General features: G+C 38.5%; 1 protein-coding gene across 1 annotated transcript in view; it reads left to right on the forward strand.

Annotated features, from left to right (window-relative positions):
- Window positions 1–25,302, forward strand: part of pard3ba (par-3 family cell polarity regulator beta a) — a 240,737-nt gene that overhangs the window by 186,561 nt on the left and 28,874 nt on the right. Inside the window, exons 20-22 of the mRNA XM_057859972.1 lie at window positions 2,711–2,821; window positions 2,882–3,157; window positions 10,896–11,007. Of these exons, the coding sequence (XP_057715955.1) occupies window positions 2,711–2,821; window positions 2,882–3,157; window positions 10,896–11,007 (499 nt within the window). The remainder of the gene's footprint in view (window positions 1–2,710; window positions 2,822–2,881; window positions 3,158–10,895; window positions 11,008–25,302) is intronic.

Consider the following 25,302-nt stretch of genomic DNA (forward strand, 5'->3'; position numbering starts at 1 on the left):
GGTCGGTAGGAGAGGCAGTGCTGTATATATATTTTGTTGTACGTAAAATCTATCGATCGGTTGATCAATCAATCGTCCGTCCATCCATCGTACCCGTAAATAATAAATAATTGGGATTTTTTTTTTTTTTTTTTTTTTAATGGGGAGATTAAATTATTTTTCATTGATAATAATATATGTATATATTTTACAAAATAAAGGAAAACACAATTATTATTTAAAAAATATTTTTGTGTGTTTTAATGAACAAACAGGTAAATATTATGTTTAATTTTAATTATTTTTTTCCAAATTAGAAAAATAAAATAGATATTCTATTTCTGTAGTGCTGAATATTTCATTGAGGACTACAAACATTTTCGTGATTTGTTAAAAATATAAAAATATATATTTTCAAAATCATGAAAAAAAGGATTGCTTTAATGAACAAAGAGTATTCTTTATTAATATGTATACATTTTTAATGTATAATTTATAAATATATGAAAATCCACGAAGTAGAGGCAGAGCCTATTTACATTTCTATTTCTATTCCTATTTCTATTTTTGTTTTTTAAGCACTGCAAATGTAATTGTTATACATGAGATATACAGTATACTGTATAAAAGAAACAATGATTTGTACATGTATGCATACATAAATGTCAACATTTTAAAATCAAATAACACTTACTGCAATTTTCAGACTATAAGCCGCTACTTTTTTCCCCCTTATTTTGAAACCTGCGGCTTAGTCTTATTTGTCGATTTATTTGGGTTCATAGGTAACACTTTATTTCACAGCATTGTCATAAGACGACCATTATAAATATGAAATGACATTAATGGACAAAGTGCCTCTAACAGAATTAAAAAAATCTTAAATAACATTATTATGCAAATTAGAATCATATTTTGAGACGATTCGACTATATACAAATATCTGGCAAAGCGCAGATGATGAGAAATTAGTCTTTTAATCTGCTGTTTAGCCCTGCCTGTCATTATAGCGCTCTAGTGTCCCCAGCTGTAGGATGACGTCGGCAGGGTCACGATTTGATCTGATTTAGGATTCAGCCCATTGAGGGGGAACTATTCAGAATGAGGAAAATGCAACGAAGAGAGCAGCAAAATGTCATTATTTCAGTCTCCCTACTCTAACATTTTTACAGGATATTCTTTATATATAAGTATTTTTCCCTAATTGCTAGATAAATGGTACGGTCATTGTCAGGGAAGCTCAAATTTGAACTCCAAGACAAGTGTTACCTCGATAGCTCGATTACAGAAATGAATACGAACCCAACCATGGATTGCTTTTCTTCGAAGGCTTTATTAACAAGAGCTCTTGGGTGCAAAATGATGCGACCCAGCCAGAAGCTGTGATCACCCAGAAAGTACGAAGCAGTACAATAGTGGCTGGACATTTATACTGTTGAAAATGGCGGTGCCGAAGCCCACCGTGAAACGAAACTTTACCAAGAAACGAAACACATCATCTCACAAGCCTGGGTATTTTTCCATACAAAAACATCTTTGAGCTGAGACCTTGCGCACCGGTCCCCGCTGGAACAACGATAAGAAAACACAGTCCTCCCTTGTATTCATTCAGGCCATATTGAAAAACAACGGAACATAACAGTCCATATTTGGGAAGATGGTAATACAGTCAAGGCCATGAGAAGGCACACTCAACAGATTAATGCTATAATGTTCTCATGCAAGCATAACAAAAAGCATACAAAATATGATATATAATGGTTGTGTTTTAAGCATGAATAAAATTATCTCACAGTCATGACAAATAAGTCGTGTGCTAAAAGAAATATGAAATATTTAAAATGCATTTATTCTGTACGACATTACAAAATTACTCCATAATGGTCAAAAGTGTCGACTTCTTAACCTTCCGAACGATATTTTATGCCACCGGAGTTAGTCCGGCTTTTGTCATTTCCCCGCCCCGGTTTTGGAGAGCGTAAACAAACCAGGAGGCGTGGCAGCTAGCAGACTTGCTAACCCGAACCGAGCGGCGTTTCCAAGTCTTATTCTCGCCTAAGCGTAAAATCACATGAAACTACACCAGACCATATCACACGGCGGTGGGGTTGTCTATTGTCTTCGCCGATCAGCAACCCCCCCAGCGGCGAGCAAGTTCCAGCTCGTTGTTCCCCTGCTGCGGGCAGGAGTGCTCGTTTGCCGGGGAAGCAGCTGGACAATGACCTCCGGACAAACCGGCCGACGTCGGAGGAGCGCGTTAGCTGTCTGAGCTCAACCCGATAGCCAATAGCTGTCTATTGCCGAGGGCAAAGGCCTTATAAAGTACCTCAAAAAAAAAAAAAAACGCGAATTACTGATACCGCAAATTTCTGTATCTCTCTCTGTATACAATCAAATCTCTGTATTTAATGTATATAGGAACAACACAGCAAATATCTTGATTTCTATCGTCTTCAATCCTTCAGTGATTACTAAAAAAAATCTTTTTTTTTTCCCCGTTCATTGATTACTAAAAACTTTTTTTTTTTTTTTTTCTAAATTTAAAAAAATTGTGAAAAACATTCAACCGAAGCATACGATTAACTTTGGCAGGCCACCAAAAAATGACACATTGGGCCGGATGCGCCCTGTGGGCCTTTGCTTTGACACCTATTCATCTCAAATTTTGCGCTTGCCATAATAGATTCCCGGAATAAAGTCGAAAAACAATCTCTCTGCTGGTATGTCACAGATTCGGGAAGAAGAGAGACGACAAGAGCAAAGACGCTATGAAAGTGCCCAAGCACCACCTGGAAGCCTGTTTTGAGGAGGAGGTGGACAGATTTCCCGACGACACCGAGCGGTAAGAATTGACTGACGCGAAAGCCGTTTCGAGACATCGCCATCTTTTTGTCGTCGACAGGCACGATCCGCGATACGCCCAGATCGACGCCGGCCAGCGATACGTCGAGATCGACTCGGGCCCGCGTTCCCTGCCCAATATGGAGGATGACGACAACGACCCCAACTATGCCCAGATCAACCATTTCCAGCAGCCCACCTCGCTGCCGCGGATGGGTCGCAACGCTTCCCCTGTTAGGGGCGCGACCGCCGAGAACAAAGTGTCTCGTGCCTCGATCGATGATTTGGACGGGTTGTACGCCAAGGTCAACAAGTCCAGGCAGCAACCATCAGAAAGGTGAGACAAGATTACATTTTTAGACTTTTTTTCTTCTATATAATGCTGCTAATTTGTGTAAGTGTAATAGGATCAGACTGGAAACATTCAGGAGCTGACGTGATTCAAAGGAAACCACGGACAGAAAGACTTGTATTTCTTAAAATATAAATGTTAGTATGAATTTGATCTTCAAACCATAATGTTTTCATTTTTATAAAATTTGATTTTTTTTTTTTTTTTAACTAATAGGTTGCCATTGTTGTTACCGGAGCAATGCACTCTGGGCGGTGATGTCACTGGGCAGCACTGCCATACTTCCACAGTGTCACTTGTTAGCTACATAAACATGTCGTCCGTTTTGCCCTTCCAGTTTGAACCCGAGTTGAAAAGTGATGAGCAGGACGGCACTGTAGATATTTCACAAAGCGAGCAGCAAAAGCAAATAAATGAAGGTCTCCAGCGGGATCCGAACCGGCGTTTCCCGTGCAACAGATGAGCGTGTGGCCCACGGAAGGGAAACGAAACTAAAGAGAAAGCGCGGCTGGCTTGACCACTGAATTAGAAAATGCAGCTCACTTCAGACTGCAAGAATACAACTATAACATCAGGATTGCGTAAAAGGGTTTATTGAACACACAAAAAAACCCGATCGCGAAAAGGGAGGCACAAAAAGGATCTGCGACAGTAGGTCGGAATCAATAAAACACAAAAACAAGGGAAGACCTTGGTGAGAGGCAGAAAAATGAAGAAAAAAAAAAAGAATGACTGAATATACAAACTGTTAAATGGCAGAAAGACAATATCTCGGCAAGCCGCCTAAGATCGGTTTGAAGACACTGCTGATGAGTTGAAAATGGATGCATGTACGACATTGGGAACTCATCGCACATCTCTGTAACAAGACCATCTGACCAGCAGCAGAATGTGACTGTTAATTTTGGAGCGTTTATAGGTCACTTTCTGTTGTTTTGGGACAATTAAGAGTCACTTCCTGTTGATTTTGAGGCATTTACCAGTCACTTTTTTTTTTTTTTTTTTTTTTTTTTTTTTTTTTTTTTAAATCTCTGTCCTTCAGCAAAAAAAAGTTCTGAATATTGCCAACAATTGTCCCGCTTTGTCACTGTTACCTCAGTAAACCAGAGAGCACTGTAAGCATCATATAAGGTGGCATACCAAGTTGCTCATGGAAAAATAACCCCACACCATAGCAAAGGAGCTGATACTGCCTGCAGCATGAATGAAAGCCACACGGTTGCTAACCGTCATATGCTATTGTTTAGCCACAACTGGATTCATTACCTTAATACTATTCATCCTTCACACAGCCCCTGGAACCAGAATTGTTGTTTAATCCATCTGCAGGCGACCGTGAGATTAATTTTTGATTGATTGATGATTTTATGACACTCTACCGGTGTGCGCTGGTCCTTATGGGAAACGCAGTCTTTCTTTAGGCAAAACACTACCGCTTTTGTCCATTGGCGTCGCTATATCAACCAAAACTGAAAAGTTAACAAGTGTTGCTTTAGGTCTTTTCTGTTGCAAAAAAAACAATGTTAATAAAGTTATATGCTATTGTAAGTTGATCTATATTACTTTTGTAATATTAAAAAGGACACAATGTTATGCAGAGGCGCACCTATCATAACAATTTTATAGACAAATTACACTAAATACAGTGGTGACAGAGTGTTGGGGGGGCGCGAAACGTTTACGTCTCCCAGGAGGGCGTAACAGAAAATAATTGAGAAGCACTGTAATAAGTCATGATCAAAATTTTTTAAACAACATAGTAGCTGATATCACATAATCGGGAGCCATCAGTGCAAAACTAAATAACCATTTGCAACTGTTTCTCCAACTTTAGTCTTCCAAAGTTTCTCAATGTGGTCTGTCCTTCCTCTTGAATTATACATCACAAGTGCGTCTGTTTTAGAATGTCTGTTTAAATTTAGCTTTGTGAGCGAGAGTATCAAATCTGAAGAGGATTCTAATGCAAATGTATCATCTCCCCTGATGAAATAATGGAAAACTCGGCGGATTTAACTCGTGGTGAGGAAATGCTATTGACTTGCAAATCGCAAAGAGGATGACAAGGGAAGGGACAGATGGAAAGACATGACAGACGGAGGGACAAGTCGCGGAGACGGAGACAAAAGTGGGTGCAGGGGATAATTAGCCACAGTCCAGCAGCCTGACAGATCCGTTGGAGCGCTTTAACGCTTATTCACTAGCTGGCTTTCTTCATTACTGGCCTTTTTTAAGTGTCAACCGCTTTGCTGCTCAATTATTGGAGGACGTATAAGCTTGAAAATTCTTAAACTTAATCTTTACGTTTCAGATTTTCTGCTACATATTCATCAAAAATAGGATGTAAACTTGGTTAGCTTAGCTTAGTTTACAGCATTTCTTCTTGGTATTTACAATAAAAATCGGTCTTAGTTAGCTAGCTGTTTAGCTAGGTACATGGACTCCATAATGATATGGATGGGGGGTGGGGCCAATTAATAGGGGGACTGCATTGTTGGCGTCGCCGTCAAAGCTGACCGAGTGGAATCACAAAGAGCTTTTTTTGTTGAAAATTCTTGTGAATAAATGCTTAAATCCCTGATTTCTTTATTGATTTGGACGTAAAACTGTCTCGGTTCTTGGTAAAGAGCAAAAATAACCTGCAGGTAGCATTTATTTTACGTAAATTTTGCGAACAATGAGGCTAGTCTGTACGGAAATTAGCGGCCGCCATATGTAAACAGAGCTTTTACAGTGAAAATTATTGTGAATAAATGCCTAAATCCCTGAATTCTTTATAGATATGGACGTAAAAGTCTCGTTTCTTGGTTAAAAGTAGAGCTGAAACGAATACTCGAGCAACTCGAGTAACTCGAGTTTAAAAACTGATCCGAGTAATTTTATTCACCTCGAGTAATCGTTTATTTTGACAGCTCTAAGCATCACGTTTTGCTCGGACTACTTTTAATGCGGGACAACGCGCTGATGTCACGTGCGTAGAGGAAGAAGCAAAAAAAAAAAACTTACTGCAGCCGACAACCGCTACAAACGACGCCGACGTTGCTAAATACTAGCCCGCTCATGCTACGTTAGTTGCAGGTGGCGTCCAGTGAGTCTCATAGAGATCACATGTATGTTGAACTAGATGCGCAATGACAGACTAGGCCGCGTCTGGGCAGCGTTAGCAAACAGCCGCCATCTTAAAGCAGTAGAGCGCTAAGCGCTAATAAAGAGCGCTAAACGCTAATATACTGTATAAGATTAACGTTACTGTCACTACTAGCTCACCTTACGTTAGCACTGCGGAGGGCTAGGTTTCAATTAATTAAGACCGCTTTCGATGCGTGGCTAACGTGTCTTACATACAGGCTATAACATAACATAGCGTTGTGGAGTGATGAGCATGTCAAATAAAAACTCAACAATGCTAACTATCAATTTTAGCTCAGTAATCATTGCTGGATAAAACACCAAGTAGCACTAGTCCCTGATGTGCTCCAATACAGCCTGTATCATACATTTATTCTGAACAGTGCAAAAACTTAAATCCTATCAGGACTTACAGTTTAGACTAACTTAAAACTTAACTAGAACTTAAAAATGGCTTGACACAAATAGAAATTTAATTGAAAAACGTAGGAAAAAATCCTAACTTTTAAGTGATGTGTGTTATCAAGCGTAAAGGCATTTTTAGGTGTGTTTATATATATATATATATATATATATATATATATATATATATATATATATATATATATATATAAAAATAAGATCTAAAGGTTTTTTGAGTGAAAGCAGTGAATTAGTCATTTTTTAAAATTCTAGTTACATCTGAGATGCAATTGTTGGCTGTTTTCAACAATATACATCAAAAATAAAGACATTGATTGACTGAAAATGATAAAATGTCTTGTTTTCTCATGTATATCTATAATTGCTCTTCACCTAAAAATATATTTGTTTTATCCGATTACTCGATTAATCGATAGAATTTTCAGTCAATTACTCGATTACTAAAATATTCGATAGCTGCAGCCCTAGTTAAAAGCAAAAAACGTGCAGGTAGCATTTATTTTTTTCGTAATATTGCGAAGTATAATGCCAGTGCTGTAGCGGCTAATTTCTCTCATTGATTTTTTCCACGTTTCAAAATGCATGTGTGTTACGAAAAATGTAATAATGATCTTGAATCCTCGAACAATTCATTCCATAGACAATTCTTCCTGTTTGTATGCGGTACAGCTTTCGTACTTTCTCAACCTAAATTTGGCGTTGGATCGCTGCATGTGTCACTGCGACTGACTGCGAATAACTGAAGTGGATTGCGGGATGGCCCCTGCTTGAAGGAGTTGCGCAGTGGCTGACCGATGTGACCCGTCAAACAAATTATGAAGTCTATGCTAGGTGTTATGATGATCAAGTCCAGCGTATCGTGATTCTACGCTAGACAAGAGTATCGAGACTTCCAGTCTGTTTTGAATCAAAATTGATGGGACGTTTAGCGCTATCAATGGCGCTGAAAGATGAGCATTCATAGCCAATCCTCCCAGTTGAAATGAATAGGATTGACAGGCAATGACTTCATTTTGAGTTACTTCCTTGTTAATTTTAGGGTAGCTACAGGTCACTTCCTGTTGCTTTAGGTTCACTTTCGGTACATAATGGAACATTCCGGTGTCACTTTTGGTATGTTATGCATCATTTCCTGTTCATTGGTCACTTCCTGTTGATTCTCGGTCACTTTCTGTTCGTTTTGGGGCAAAAAATGACCACCAATGGAGAAAGTTAATTTTGAACAATAACAATAGCATTTTTTTAATATGCCTTGGTCATTTCGTCTGCAATTTGGGTCACATCCCCTTAATTTCGGGTCATTTTCTGATCACTTTGGGATATTCCCGTGTCACTTCCTGTTGATTTCAGATCACGTTCTGATAATTTTATGCCATTTCTGGTGAAATTGTTAATTTCAGGTCACTTTTTGATAATTTTAGGACATTCCTCATATTTTTGGATAACTTAGTTAATATTTTGGTGGGTTTTTTTTTTTAGTTTTTTGACCACCAATGGAGAAAGTTCATTTTGAAGAATAACGTGTAATTTTGTGTTTATTATTTTTGCAGTTTCGAAAATGGTATCAATGGTATCTTTTTTGAGTATCGATATTGAGTTGCAAAATCACTATTGGCATTTACTAGGCATTACTAGACATAGGCTATGCTATGCTAACTACAGTGAAGAGCTGGCATTTCAATCAGCATTCAGGAGGAACAGCAATAACATGTCTCAGTGCTGTCATAAGGCACCACGCAACACAAACTCATGGTGCAAAACGGTCAATAAAAATGAATAAATTATGAGATAGGTCAAAGCACATTAACTACAACCTCATGACATTAAACCCGCCCTCACCCCTGGTGTGGTGAGCGATGCACTCAAAACAATGGGAAATAAGCCGTGTCTCATCTTTCTACACTTACTGATGCAGAAAAGATGATCCTTTGGGTGGATGAGAGGCATGTGCTGGTGAAACGCTTATTGCAGTGCAGCCTTATCCAAATGTTTTTGAAGGCAAATCATCTGTGGACACAGAGGAGCGCCCCCTCCCCCACCTGGCTAGCACATCCCTCATGCTGTCAAGCTACGAACAGTGGACTCCCTTACACCGTCCGCCTATTTTACTGCTGGGACATTTTCATTAGTGTCTCGGATGGCAGGTGCGTGCGGTGACGGGCGTCACATTTGATTAGCGCCGTGCGAGACTCTGACCTGTAGCTGGAAAAGGTTAGCTATGCTTGTCAAAAGGAATTAAGGCAGAGGGCCCTCGTCATTCATAGGATGGACCAGGAAGTTGTGTGAGAAGATAAAAAAGAAGTGGAAGAAAAACTGGAAGATGCATATTCGGTTACTTCCTATTCATTTTGGGGCATTCCAGAGTTACTCCCTTTTCAGGTTCATTTGTCACTCCCTGTTGATTTTGGGTCACTTCCATTACTATTTGGGACATTCTAGAGTCATTTCCTGTACATTTTGGATCATTTCCTGGTTAGGGTATTTTTGGGTCACTTCCTGATCATCAGTCACATTCTTCTGTTTATGGGTAACTCCCAGTACTTTCTGGGGCATTCACTTCCTGTACATTTTCCATAATTTCCTGTTGATTTTTCGGGTATTTGTTGGTTCCTTCTTCAGACCCTGTTGATTTTGTCATTTTCTGTACTTTTTTTTATTGGTATTTCCGGTTGGTTTTAAGGTATTTCTGTGTCACTTCCTATTTGTTTGTCACTTCCTGTTCATTTTGGATTTTTTCCAGTATGCCCAGGTCACTACCTGATAATTTTGGGACATTCTAGAGCAGGGGTGGGAAATTAATTCCACAAAGGGCCGTAGTGGGTGCGGGTTTTTGTTGCAACCCATTAAGAGGACACCTTTTCACCAATCTGCTGTTTTACAAGTACAATCAGTCGATTGCAGTCAGGTGCTTCTCATTTCTGCTGAAACCGCATTGGTTTAACTATCTGTGCTGGGTCAGTTGGAACAAAGACCAGGACCCACTGCGGCCCTCAAGGACCGGTTTGCCCACCCCTGTTCTAGAGTCACTTCCTGTACATTTTGGATCATTTTCTGGTTATTTTAGGGTATTTGTTGGTCACTTCTTCAGACTCTGTTGATTTTGTCATTTCCTGTACTTTTTTACTGGTATTTCATGTTGATTTTAGGGTATTTCTGGGTCACTTCCTATTTGTTGGTCACTTCCTGTTGATTTTGGGTCACTTCAAGTTCTTTTGGGGGATTTTCAGGATCACTTTCTGTACATTTTGCATGATTTCCTGTTGATTTTAGGGTATTTTTGGATCACTTCCTGTTCACTGTTCACTTGCTGTTGATTTTTGGTCACTTCAAGTTCTTTTTAGGACATTCTAGTGTCACTTCCTGTGTATTTTGGGTAATTTCTGTTATGACCGGGTAAATTCCTGTTGATTTTAGGGCATTGTAGGGTCACCTCCTGTACTTTTTCATCATTTCCTGTTTATTGCTCATTTGTCAGATCCTGTTGATTTTGGGTCATTTCCAGTACTTTTTTGGGGTATTTCTTGTTGATTTTAAGGTATTTCTGAGTCACCCACTATTCGTTGGTCACTTCCTGTTGATTTTGGGTCACTTCAAGTTGTTTTCTATTGTCTCTTCCTGTATTGGGTCATTTCTGGTATGCCCGGGTCAATTCTTGTTGATTTGGGGGCATTCTAGGGTGACTTCCTGTAGATTTTTCATCATTTTCTGGTGATTTTAGGGGATATCCAGGGTCACTTCCTGTACATTTTGGATGATTTCCTGTTGATTTTAGGGTATTTTTTGATCACTTCCTGTTCGCTGTTAACTTCCTGTTGATGTTGGGACATTTTCAGGTCACTTCCATGTGAGTTAATCTTTCAGTGCCATTGATGGTGCTAGAGTTCCAATCCATTTAGACTGGGAATGGGTGTTCATTCTGTATCATTCTGTCAGAATAGCTGTTTGCTAGCAAAAGTTAGTTAGCTTCATGTCTTCGTTGGAAGTCCGTTCTATGAGTGCGCTAACATGAAAGCGATGCTTCTTGGTTCTAAGTAAATATAGCGTCTTAAAATGCGATTTGAACTGATTTTATTTTGCATGTAATATTTTGTGAACAAACACCTCAGTATCCCAACCCTTTGCGGTTATCTTTGGTTTGCTACGCACATCCTCACAACAATGCGTCTCACCACAGTGATCAACGGCTCCAGGGAACGCGTCGGGAGTACCCTCATGCCCGAGCGGCTCCAGGTTATGAGGAACTGGATGCGGCGCGACGTCGAGTCTTGGAGAACGACCCGCAGCGGGTAAGTGCCACATGCTTTGCTGTCTTTACCCATCAAGAGATAAACAAAGCGTTCACCGGCTTTCAGTATGGTGAACACATTTCTATTACTGACTTTGATTTGTCTTTATTGAATGGGGGTAATTCACATGACGTCATACACTATTCCGGGTTTGCCGATAGGAGTGTATCCCTCTGTGAAACACCATTGAGTTTATATGGACCACCAGGATCTACAAGGAAAATTTTCGAAAGGTATAATGAAGCTTATTTACGACAAGGCAATATGTTGTCATGCTAAATGTTAAAATATTTAGAATTTAACTACAATGAACATTTCTAGATTAGGTTTGAATCAGTGTTGTTTTCATCAACAATGACTATAATGAAAATATTTCGTCAATGAACAATTTTTTCATGACAATGACGAGCTAAAAAGTGTCTTGTGAGACTAAAACCTGACGAGATGGATGCCAGTTTTCTATGGAGATAGAATAGTGCCAAAAGAAGTGAGGTTGTAAAATGAAAATTCTTCCTGTAAAATGACCATTTTTAACTAAAAAACACTTGTATTACCGACTTTTTCCTTTTGTAATAAACATGAAAAAAACACAATGTAAAAAATACATTATACAAGTGTTTTTTTTCCAATTACAAGTGATTTTTTTTGTTCTACGGGTGTTTTTTCTTAGCTACAGGTTAAAAAGTTTTGTCTCACCCTTGTCGCGTTTTATGAGACAAAAAAAATACTTGTAACCTAGTTTTAAAATAAAAACATACCTGTAAAATGACTCATCTTAACTAAAAAACACTTGTATTTTAACTAAAAAAACACTTGTATTTCCAAATTTTTCGTTGTGAAATAAACATGAAAAAACAATATTAAAAAATTTCTTCAAGTGTTTTTTTCCCCCATTTACAAGTGATTTTTTTATTTTTCTACAGGTGTTTTTTTCTTTGCTACAGGTGAAAAAGTTTCGTCTCACCCCTTGTGGCGTTTTCTGAGACAAAAGTCACTTGTAACCAAAGATGAAAAAATCTACTTGTACATCGAAATAATATGTTGTAAAACACAAAAATATCATTCCAAGTCGTGGTCAAAAGAAGACGTTATTAGCTATGCGGACTTCACTTGTTGAGACAATATTACAGGCATAGCCACGGACAGCTACTTGTTAAGGACCAAGTTGATATTCTTTCGGGTTCCTCCCCCCTTCGTGTACATATCAACTTGGTCCTTAACAAGTAGCTGTCCGTGGCTATGCCTGTAATATTGTCTCAACAAGTGAAGTCCGCATAGCTAATGTAGCTAATTGGCTCGTCGTCGATTTTCGTGCCTTTCTTAGGAAGGCGAAATTCACTTGATGTTGACACGAATTATGATTATATACGCTTGATAAATCTTTAACTGAATGACATTCATGAGAAAACATTAATTCCACGGAACTTCTTACCTGAGCGTGCTCTGCCATTTCTGTCGTACTCTGCCGTGATGAATAAAGCAAGAAGGAGCAGGTCGGCAATGGTGTGTCCCGCCCTCCTCCTGAACAATCGCCGTTCCGATTGGTCTGAATTTTGCCTCACATCACATGCTTGGGCCGAAATTTAGTTGTACATGCTCAGAAAACACTTGTAGATTATTAAAGATAAAACACCCGAAGAACTATTCACTAGATTGTGTTCTTTCTTAACTAACGTCTTCTTTTGACCACGACTTGGAATGATATTTTTGTGTTTTACAACATATTATTTCGATGTACAAGTAGATTTTTTCATCTTTGGTTACAAGTGACTTTTGTCTCAGAAAACGCCACAAGGGGTGAGACGAAACTTTTTCACCTGTAGCAAAGAAAAAAACACCTGTAGAAAAATAAAAAAATCACTTGTAAATGGGGGAAAAAAACACTTGAAGAAATTTTTTAATATTGTTTTTTCATGTTTATTTCACAACGAAAAATTTGGAAATACAAGTGTTTTTTTAGTTAAAATACAAGTGTTTTTTAGTTAAGATGAGTCATTTTACAGGTATGTTTTTATTTTAAAACTAGGTTACAAGTATTTTTTTTGTCTCATAAAACGCGACAAGGGTGAGACAAAACTTTTTAACCTGTAGCTAAGAAAAAACACCCGTAGAACAAAAAAAATCACTTGTAAATGAGGAAAAAAAACACTTGAAGAAATTTTATAATATTGTTTTTTCATGTTTATTTCACAACGAAAAAATTTGGAAATACAAGTGTTTTTTTAGTTAAAATACAAGTGTTTTTTAGTTAAGATGAGTCATTTTACAGGTATGTTTTTATTTTAAAACTAGGTTACGAGTATTTTTTTTGTCTCATAAAACGCGACAAGGGTGAGACAAAACTTTTTAACCTGTAGCTAAGAAAAAACACCCGTAGAACAAAAAAAATCACTTGTAATTGGAAAAAAAACACTTGTATAATGTATTTTTTACATTGTGTTTTTTTCATGTTTATTACAAAAGGAAAAAGTCGGTAATACAAGTGTTTTTTAGTTAAAAATGGTCATTTTACAGGAAGAATTTTCATTTTACAACCTCACTTCTTTTGGCACTATTCTATCTCCATAGTTTTCGTCTGACGAGACGAGAACAAGCTGTAAGTTCGCCATACTATCCATCATAATCACATGTGTGATATTTTCTTATCGTATGTGTAGTTAGCACGCATCTTTAGCAGTTCCAGTGCCCATTCCAGGCCTTTTTTATGAAACGTGTCAGGTGCGGCTTGGTAAGTTGTGTTTTCTTATTTTGGCGATGCTGCCATGTTGCTTTAGCCTTTAAAGGTCTGTGCTGAGTGAGGGTCACACACTAAACTAACTTGTAGCGTTAGCATAGCGTTCGCGTAAGCATTTAGTGTGGTGACGCAGTGAGTTTCTTATTACTCTTGGAAAACTTTTAACATACAATTTGTGGTGTCCACGTGAGTTTAATTAATTGTAAATAATGTGCTGTTTGCCTGCTGAGTGTGTATTATCATCTTGAAGATGTTGATGTCCTTGTAAACTCTACAATTATGTGCTTGTCTGTTAATGTTCATTCGAAATTTTTGGAAACCTTTTGAGAATTGTCGACTAAAACTAGACGAAGACGAACACATTTTGAAATGACTAAAATATGACTAAGACTAACAAGTATTTTTGTCCAAAAGACTAAGACAAAAATTAAAAGGGCTGCCAAAAACAACACTTGTGTGAATGGAAGCTAAGCAACGCTAATAATGCTAGCAACCTGCCTGTGTGTAAAGCCTCACTTTGTTATGAATTTCCTATTAATATGAATAAATCTCATCACATGGTAGTCTATTAGAGTTGTCTGGTATTGTCAGGTAGCCGATAATATCGGCTGATAAAGGCATTTTAAAATGATATCGGATAATATCGACATCGGTTTTTTTGCATATTGCCTTCTGCCTTTGTACAAGGGCTGGTCATATTTTAGCACAGCAGTTATACTTATTGACCAGTAGATGTCTTCAAACTAAGATGCCTGGAATTGTTATGTGAGCATTATCATTATTAAAACATGCAGTGTATTGCAATAAAGTTAGCCATAATGATTCTGTAATGCAAGGTTAAAAAAAATATATTTTACAATATTTACCAAACAGGCAAGCCTGACGCTTCCTGTCGCAGCCTGCCTTTAAGCTGTTATGGGGTCCTTCTGGGGTCCTACCATCAGTCAGCAGCAGCCACAACTGCCCACACAGATGCCTGATCAAAATTGTTTATCGGCTTATTTTTCTTTAATAGGGCGATGGCCGATACAGGTCGTCTCCGGGTTACGAACGAGTTCCGTTGCTACGCTGGCGACATAATTCAAATTGCCGCATAAGTCTGAATTAACCCTTTAAATCCAATAAATCCAAAAGTATTGTATTTTGTTTAATGATGAAGGATACACTGCCCTCTAGTGGCAGCGTTCGGTCTGGATGGCTTTGTTAGACGTAACAATAACTGAGAATAAATGCGAATAAATGTGGTTACATACGGCCCAATTTTATTTACCTCTAACAGTTTACACACTCATCTGACATGGATAAAGGACAGGTGCGCTGTGGTTTGGCCCACATAAGGCTGTAAGTTGTTTCAGCTAATCTATGTTTGTGTATGCATTTCTAATTAAAGTTTGGAGCTACAGCTTGTGGAGTTACGTGTGAGCGATTTGCTATGAGAATTGTAAATACTTTAGCATTCGTAGCATTTAAGATAGCGGACTTATGCTAGGCAGATTACGCAAATTTAATGTACAAAATTTACATATTGATCAGACTAGATGGACGTTTGAACACCAATTGTTTTCTGTCAAGTGTTTTATAGTTAAAATATGTGTTGTTGTCAGTGTTGTTAAAACGGCATTCGTTTTTTCAGTAGCGAGTAATTAATTACTTTTCTCATCTCTGCAACGCCATTACAGTTACTGAAGATATAAAGGCGTGCATTACTCTGCTGTACTACGTCGGTTGAATGACCCGAGAAATGTCTGAGGGACACGGACTCACGGAGAGATGAGAGATGAGAGAGCAGAGTGGGAGTGGGGAGGAGGGAATGGAGTTGTGATACCATTGCAAACGCGATTCGAGGTGGCTCCAGTAATACCTGACTGCAGCCAACAGCCTACAAACTACGGCCACCTGATGCTACGGTAGTAAGTTAGTTAGTAAACAGCTGCCATCTTAAAGCAGTAGACTTCTCAGGAAGGCTCTGTTGTAGCGAACCTTCTGAGCGAACCTAAGTAACTTTTTATCTAAAATACTCCTAAATCGGCAAAATCTTGACTTTATCTATAAACTCTATAAATGATGAGAAGCTTGTAAAACATTCACATGTCGAAAGTAGATCGAAGGGAACTAATGCAGTAAATGGGAGCAATTTTAACAACTTCAATGGTTGATTTACAACATTAAATGACTTAGCGAGGGTTACAGTTACAATCTAGTTATCGCAATATCTGCAATACCCCTGTGTCTACTTAAGTTTACGGTGAAGGTATGACTCACTAACTCATTTACTTTTTGGTAGAAGTAATTTGTAACTGTAATTAATGTAAGATTAACACCACCGGTCACACTTTGTATGTACGTATTTTCTAAGGGGGGGTAGTCACTTATGTTGCCATGGGTTTAGATATTAATTGCTATTTTTTGAGTTATTTTGAAGGGAAAATAAATGAACTCTATTACATAAGCTGCACACAGACTACTTTTCATTGTGTCAAAGTGTCATTTTGTCAGTGTTGTCCCATGAAAAGATACACTTAAATATCTGCAGAAATGCGAGGGGTGTACTCACTTTTGTGATACACTGTATGTGTGGGTCAGCTTTACAAATTGTCAAAAGTGAAGGAGGTAAAACCTTCAAAAAGCTAAATGTTCCTTGTTTGCTGTCTGAACAGCTGAACAACTTCACGTTTAGTGAGGACAGAACACGTTATATTAATACGGTAAAGTAAAAAATAAGATTCTGTGAGGTACAAAAAGGTACTGTTTATGCAACAAAAAAATGACTGGAGACAAAATGGTGGTTGAGACTCTGGCGTCATAAAGTCGAAATCGCGAAAGCCGGGTACGTCGTAACCCAGGGAAAAAGTCCTTCTATTGGCCCAATATATTGGACGACCTCTATTTACAACAGAACAAGCTAGCATAGGTCAAGCTAATGTCAGTTTTTAGTGTTGCTTGTCAGTCTGTTAGCCGATGCTCTCGTTCCCTGTGTTTCCCGACAACGTGTAGGCTACGTCGACCGTCATTAGCCGGTGTGAGACCGGCATCCCAGCTGCTTCCGTGTCGCTCATTAGGCGAGCCTGTTTGCAGTGTTTTTTTTTTTCATCCGAACCACATTTAAAAGCAGTCAGCGTGGGTGTATCGTCTGATCTTTTTTTTTTTTTTTTTTTTTTTTTTTTTTAACTTTACCTCGGCCTCGCAAGCAGTCGAGAATAAAGTGCGTCTGTCCCCGGAGGAGCTATTAATGAAACACCCTGGTCCCGTTTATGCGCACGCCGTGAGAACGGGAAATTCGAGACAATAAAGCGTCCTGGAAGTAACACAGGAAAAGATGAAACAAAAATAGGCAAAGATAAAATGTCATTTGGAGCTAGACAATGGAGAATATTTACAAATGAAGGAAGTGTGGTGCCACCCGCTGATGCTTTTCTCTGTGTGTATGATTTTATTAATGTGGCATATTTCTGCCTTTTTTTTTTCCTTATTTAACTCTTGAACATTCGTTCATTTGCTAACAGACCTTTAGAGTTTATCACTAGTAGGCGTCCAATCCATTTGAAGTGGGACGGTTGGCACTGAATGTTCATTCACTGCCAACCGTCCCATTTCAAATGGATAGAACGTCTAGCGCCGTCAGTAGCAGACACTGAGTAAATAGCAGATGCGTTGACACTGATAACATAATCTTTTAAGAGAAATAAGGTAGTTATGATTTAATTTGAATGTCAATGCATTGAAAAGACTGGGAAAGTCGTCTCTTGTCGGCCATGTTGGTAGGGGCAATGAAAGGTATTTTCATGCTTTGGCGTGAATTGAAATGAGTATCACTAGTAGACGTCCAATTCGTTTGAAGTGGGACGGTTCGCACTGAATGTTCATTCGCTGCCAACCATCCCACTTCAGATGGATTGGACGTCTAGCGCCGTCAATGGCAGACACTGAGTAAATAGCTGATGCTTTGACATCGATGTCATCTTTTAAAGGGTACCACTGATAGAAAGACATGTACAGTAGTTCTTAAAAGATAAATGTTAGTACGAGTTATAATAATTTGATATTAAAATCTCTCTAAATTTTTTCGTTTTAATCGTTTCAAAACCGAGGACATGTTAATTTAGTTAAAGAGTGACACGGTGGAAGTACGGCAACGTGTCCATGTGACGTCACCGCCCTGCGACATCAACAACAATGGCAACCTACTAGTTAAAATATTACCAAATTTTATTAAAACAAAAACATTTAAAGGGGTTTTAATATCAAATTATTATAACTTGTGCTAACAGTTATCTTTTAGGAACTACGTCTTTCTAGCCGTGGTACCCTTTAAGAAAAATAACGTAGTTATGACTTAATATAATGTCAATGCATTGAATTTGATGGGAACGTTGTCTCTTGGCGTTCATGATCAAACGTAAATCAATATTCCTTTCTTTAAAGAGGGTTTGTCGTGTTTAATTTGAAACCGCTGCATTCGTGGCCATTTTTAAAATTACGCGCGTTCGCAGAACCACAAAATTGCAATTTCTATTGCGGTGCACAAATTTAACAGGACACCGGCTATCTGGCCCTCGTTGTTTTTAGATTGAAATGTTACATAAAATAAAACACGTAAAAGGTGACAGTGTTTCCCCTAGGATTTTTTGAAGCTGTGGTGGTGGGCTGCATCGGAGTCGGACAGCCTCACCATGTCGTGCCACAGCGAATTTTTTTTTCTTCATTTTTTCCCCCAAGAAGAACCATAACAAAGATATATTTGAAATATTTCATTAGCCAGGCTAATGTTGTACCTCTCAGCTACAGTACATGTATGTAAAATGCGTAGCTGATTACAGCTACGTTACCCGATGTACTAATGCGACTTTTTTTCTCGTGGCAATAGTACTACTTACATCTCGTAGTGACTCAGGGTTGGCAACCCAAACTGATGAAAGAGCCATATTTGACCCCAAAAAAAAACAAAAAAAAAACTGATACAGTATGTCTGGAGCCACAAAAAATTAAAAGCCTTGTACAAGCCTTATAATTATCGATACTAGCTATATTAGCCTACTATAGAAATGACTAAGTTGGCTAGAAATACGTAATTAGCCTTCATGATTAAATGTTTATTTTCCCTGCAGTGGATCCTATAGAGAATGACGCACCACGTGACTACTCTGTTGTACTATGCCACCACAAGTTTAACTTCATTACAATATTAATGAATTGAAAGAATGTTTGTGTCATGTTTGTCCTCCTAGAAATCCTATTAAAACAAAAAAATATATTTCCCTCCCCCATCTTTTTCCATTTAAAAAAAAAAAAAAAAGCGCCGAAGCATCGCTAAAGAGCCGCATGCGGCCCGAGAGCCGCGGGTTGCAGACCACCGTCGTAGTCCTCCTTTTTCCTTTTATTTGACCCTCATAAGTACTACATTACCACAACAATAACAGTCCTTCTGTCAACTGACCCATTTAGAGCACTGGGGGAATTCTAATAGCCGTGTAAAGAGTTTTACTTGATTCGGTGAGAAGGTGAATAGTTTTTTCCCCGTTGTTCGTAAACTAAATTTCCACACAAAGGCACGTCGAGGTACCATTAACTTAGCAAGGAGAGGTATGAGAGTCATTTTTCGAGTGTCCCAGAGCTCGCGAAATTTGGGTGGGGGGGCGCATTTATCAAAGTTTCGTCAGCCGTAATTGTCTGAAGTTGGCGCGCCGGTGTTGTGCCGAAAAATAGCCACTCCACGTGAAATGTCCCCCCTGACGGGAGCGCCCACACGTCACTCGTACAAACAGCCTTTTCTTACCAATCGATGGAACCAGAAACGACGTTCTTGTACCTTGAATATGTATCATTTTACTCTGCTTGAACTGATAAATCGTTTACTGTGACCAACGCTCTGAAAATAGAGCAAGGCTTTATTTTGGGCCCCGCCTCTCCGCAGTCTCTCAGCGCAAGTTAGTCAAAGTTTGCTTTCCGTCCAAGACGGCCGTCCACCGCTCACTTTCGCCGAAAAGTCCGATCCAAATTATTGTAATGCCCCGGATATGGGCAAGAAGGAGAGAAGTCTGTATTTGCTTACCCACTTTATTGTGGTAACAATAATAAAGAAAAACAATAAGAAAATAACAGCGGGCTGCTACGACATGCGACCGCTATCTCTCGCTATCTCGCTCGTTCTCCCATTCTTCCTACTCGTTCCCCTTGCGTCTCTTAGGGGGGGGCCTGCATAGTTACGAACATTAGGCTACAATACACAATGAATAGGTGTCCGCTGAACTCCTCCCACTCGGCTGCCGCTAGTTTGAAGCGGCCTTAATTTTTTTTTTTTATTTAAATAAATAAATAAAATACATCTCATTTGCCAGGCGTGGCGGCTTTCATTTTAGTGTGGCGGTGCGCCACAATCTGTTGAATATAGGGGAATCCCTGGGTGATTTGTTGTTGTTGTTGTTGGTGTTGTGTTGACGCAGAAAAAAAAAAACAACAAAAAACTGGCAGTTGGCGGAAAATTACCTGTTTATTTGAATGTAAACTTACGCTACTGTGTACGGATGCAACATGGCAGCCATCACAAAATAAGTTGAAAATTCTTGTAAATAAATGCGTACATAACAGAATTTCTATAGATATGAACATTAGTACAGTCTAGACTCTACAGTAGAGTCTTAGTTAAAAGCAGAAAACCTGGCAGTTATCATTCATTTTACGTAAATATTTCAAGCTAAAATTATGCTATTGCATAATCCAACGTGATGGTTGTCACAAAACAAAGAGCTTTTTAAGTTGAAAGTGCATGCATGGGACTCCTTTATATAATAATCTCCTTGAATCGTCGACCAAATCACTCTTGACACTCCTGCCTGCTTGTATGCAGTAAAACATTTGTCCTGCTTCCACCTAAATCCGGCGTTTGAATGCAGCGTGTGTATATCACAGTGAAAGCCAACTCATCTCTGCCTGGGTCGGACTCCAACGGGAAGGCGAGGCGCAATGTTTGTAGGAGCTGTCTTGTCAACTGATGAAGTCTATGATTTGTTTTTGTAGATTTTTCAAGGTGTTTCCATTATTTTGTCCAACCCCTGTATCATAAAATATACAAGTAAAAGTGGGAAAAACAGTGAATATTTTTTTTTCGTGTTTTTTTTTTTTTTTTTTTTTTTTTAAACAAGTCTTAATATTCTCATATTTTAGACGTCAACCAATGAATCAACCAATCTATTTTGACAGAAAATAAACGCCTTGAGAGATTGTTGACCTCATAATTTTAAAAAATGTAGGTTTTTAACAGTTAAAAAAAGTAATTTGAAATGAGTTCATCATTAGGATAATAGACTGGGCATCTAGCTCCGTAAACGCCACTAGAACATTATTATTCAATTTACATGAATTCTCACACCTCGGTAAGTGCACCGTCACCTTACGCACGCTACGTTAGCGTACTTTAAGATATCAAGGATCAATCAGCACTTGAGCCGCCAAGCTGCTCTTTTATGCTCTCTTCTATTTGCGCAGCCTTGCTTGGTTAAAAAGGTTTTTCCCCAGCTTCTCAGGCAGCTCAAGGCCAAGAGCGCCTTTCTGTTTTCATACGCGTTAGAGCACAAAAGGAAGGCTAAGCTGTCTCTTATTTGCTCAACTGAGCCAAGTAGCACGCCTGCCGTAAACTAAAGTGTTTAGTTGCCGTGTCTATTCATTTTCTTTCAATAGTCGTGTGACTGCGGCGAGCTCAAGCTAGGGAAGCCCCCGTTAAATGACTTTAGAATGAATCGACAACTATTTTGACAGTGGTTAAATCGTCGAAAGACGTTGGCAGGGCTAAACTAACATTATATACTGGGAGCACAGTGGCCCCTGACTTAAAATTTTATGTGCGCTAGCAGAGGATTCAGGGGCGCATACTGTAGATCGACATGCAAATTTTTCTCAATTTTTCACTGTTTAACCCTATAACACCTGCGCCTATTTTGTCCGAATTTGCATGCCTTTGATGTTTGAAGCCTTTATATCTCAAGGAAAAAATTGTTCGCAATGGCCTGGTTGGGTCCCTTCTTTCAGGACACCATACCCGTCATGTCCAATTTGTTTTTGTTTTTTTATGCTGACCAATTAACAAAATTTGTTATATTGATGTCCCATTGACAGCCAAACATACTCGACTAACCATTTTGAAGCTGAATAATATTTATACAACTTGTTAGGATAAACATTCAACACTTGACAATTCAACACAAACAGCAGGTATGGTCATAGGCGTTTTTGGCCTCTACACATACTATGGTCAAAACAGGTTATATACAGTAGACCAACAGTGCAAAATAGTGAAAGATAATATATATGGCGGAAAACACCGACAAGGCTAAAAAAGCAGTTTCTGCACTTGCACTCCTCTTTAAAATACACTGCTGTATTTTAAGCCAAAAGAACCGTTGTGTTTGATGGAACAACATGTCTGTATGCTAAGACAGCTTTAAAAAAATATTCACTGGCATATTTAATACTTTTAAAGAAATTACGTCACAATGAAAAAAAGTGTCTGTAAATACGTCACGGATAGCTACGTTATAACTATCACTTAAAAGTTTTTTTTTGTTGTTACTGTTGCATTTTCCCCGATATTTTAGATGATAAATAATCGATCCAGAGAGAAATTGAAAAAAAAAAAGTTTTAAAAGGGTAAATATTTGAAAAAGAAAATCTCAACTACTCCTTGATGTCTGTTACTTCTGCATCGCGACCCTTGTTATATTACCGTGTTTCACCCATAAAATCCCCACAAAGTCCAGCTGTGGCCATCCATAGCTGTGTCTTGACACTCGATGATACATGCTACATGTATTTTTTGGCTCAAAACAAGGTAAGTATGCGATAATATCTTGTTAAAATCAGTGTGCCTTTAATTATGCTCTCTCATGCTCTCACCTTGAGTTACCGGAAAGCCACAAAAAGACATACATTGCAGTCGAACGCTTGCGCGAGAATTTTGGACACAGCAGGCTGACTAGCATACTGTCCATTATTTTTTCGACCCTCGTTGCCGTTTGGATATCTTATTATGGAATGATATCGATGTATTAGATACATTAGATGTTTTAAATCATAAAGCCTTGGTCTTGGCTTCAAAGCAAAATACAATAAATAGTGGTATGTACTCACATTTATATGTTCCCTTTATGTATATGGAGCCTTTTATTCTCAGTATCTCGCATTCACATTCTTTAATCATAATTGAAAAAATATTTGAAAAGCCCACTGCAAAAATTGAAATATTATGGTATTGGAATTTAACTCCTAGAATTCTCCTGGACAATTCTGAAATTTGGGTGCTGATGGACATTTTCATTGTCTTGTGTGCGAAGCGCTGATCTTAATTGTGTGTGTCATTGACTCATCTATTTTCTTGAAACAAACTAAACAACAAAATTGAATAAGGAGGAGGCAGACTATAATGAATCTGTTTTCTTATTCAAACAGCTGTTCAGAAATACAATCTAAATCCAATTTCAAAGCACACTCTTTTGCATGACAATTTACAGTTTGAATGGGAGTTTGTTGAAAACTGAGTTTATGTGTATGGTTTCTTTCGAAAAAAGAAATGAGACAATTTTACTATCTAACAATAACTCAAGGGCTAATATGCTTCTCCGAAACACAATACGAACAGACACTGAATAGCATAACCGCTAACTAGCTTAGTGCTCTATGCGTTTCATCAACAAAGAATACAAACAATACAAAGGGCTTCATTCACTCACCTCTGACGGAAGCACACTTGATCTAACAACACAAAAGAAAATGTAACTCTCGACACTTTGTCATATTATTGGTTCGGCAACCCAACCTGAGTGTAGCAGTGAACTCTCTCTCTTGCACTAATCACTGGCGCGCGTGCATTCTCACATTACACACAAAGAAAGGATCCAAACCGAACTGCTCATAGCTGCGGGCAAAAATCGATGATCAAATTTGTTGGCAACTATTTAATTTATTGATATAATTGATTAGTTGTTGCAGCTTTAATTGTCACACCCCTAGAAACTAGACAACTATTCTTGCTAATGTTTTTGCAATGGTATTATAGTAAATTACAAGTGATTTCTATATGAGCCTATTCGTTGCAAAAGTAATCGCTGACTATCGAAATAATAATTTTCAGGCAGCCCTAGAGCTATACTCATTCGGGTGTGTTCATCTTCATTCATCTTGACACTTTTTCCTCCCTGTGCCCCTCTAATTTGACCATTCCACCATGTTCCCTGTATATGTGAATAGGTCACCTTTTTAATTATGACCATTTTTCGCCATCTTTATAGAAATGTCAGACGTTCTTTAATCGTGGGGATGCCAATTAATGTGGGGAAAAAAACATGACGTATTCCAATTTTGCTGAAGTCGGTAGTCACAAAAGTTGACCTTGCCTGAAAAGTTAGTTGGATTGCCCTTCAGGTTGACAACTCTTCTCAAGATACACGAGAGCAATTACAAGCTAACTTGACTTATTGACGGCGTGAGACGTCCAAACATTTTGAACGAAAGGGGCGACCCAAGTGACCCATAAATGCCCCAAAATGAGCAGGAAATGACCAATCAACAGGAAGTGAGTGCCCGAAAATGAACAGAGTGACCCACAATTAACTAATTGCCTGCTGTTGACAACAATAGACGACCAATTCATTGAAAATGGGAGGCCTGGCTGTGAATGCTCATCTTTCAGTGCTATTGACAGCGCTAGACGTCAAATCTATTCATTCCATCAAAATGGATTGGATATCTCGCGCAGTCATTGGCAGCCAATGAGTTGACAAGGAAGTGACCCCAAAATTAATAGGAAGTGACCAAAAATCAACAAGAAATAAGCGCAAAGCATCCACATGCAATTTCTCCAAAAATCACTCTCTAGTCCCTTTTAAAGTGCCTGTGGCACCATAAGAAAATCTTAGATAGAATTATTATGTGAATTAAAATCCTATTTTGAGACGATTTGACTATATACAACAATTTGGCAAAGCGCAGATGACGAGAAATTAGTCTTTTAATCTGCCGTTTAGCTACTCCTGTCTTTATAGTGCAGAGTAACTATTTTAGCTGATTTAGAATTCAGCCCAATGGAGGAGGAAGATTCAGAACGAGGAAAATGCAACAGAAAGCAGCAAAATGTCATTGTTTTTATCTCTCTACTCCAATATTTTTACAGGGTATTCTTTTTATCGACGTATTTTTCCCCACTTGCGAAATAAATTTTACGGTCATGACAAATAAGTCTTGTGCTAAATTGAATATGAAATATTAAAAATGCATTTATTCAGTACAACAGGGCTAAATTACTGCATAATGTTTAAGAAGTGCCGACTTCTTTAACCTCCCGAACGGTATTTTATGCCACCAGAGTTAGTCGGCTCTTGTCATTTCCCTGAAGGAACTCGGAGACAAGGAAAAAGTATAAATAAAAGAGTGTGAGAGCTATACTACATGCTAACCCGAACCGAGCGGCTCTTCCAAGTCTCTTCCTCGCCTTTCGAAAACGAAAAATCACACATATCTACCCGACTCATGTCACCCGAGGCGTCGGGAGTGATGGCCTTCATCAATCGGCCAGC

This window comes from Corythoichthys intestinalis, chromosome 2 (assembly GCF_030265065.1).
Source record: "Corythoichthys intestinalis isolate RoL2023-P3 chromosome 2, ASM3026506v1, whole genome shotgun sequence".
Taxonomy (NCBI): Eukaryota; Metazoa; Chordata; class Actinopteri; order Syngnathiformes; family Syngnathidae; genus Corythoichthys; species Corythoichthys intestinalis.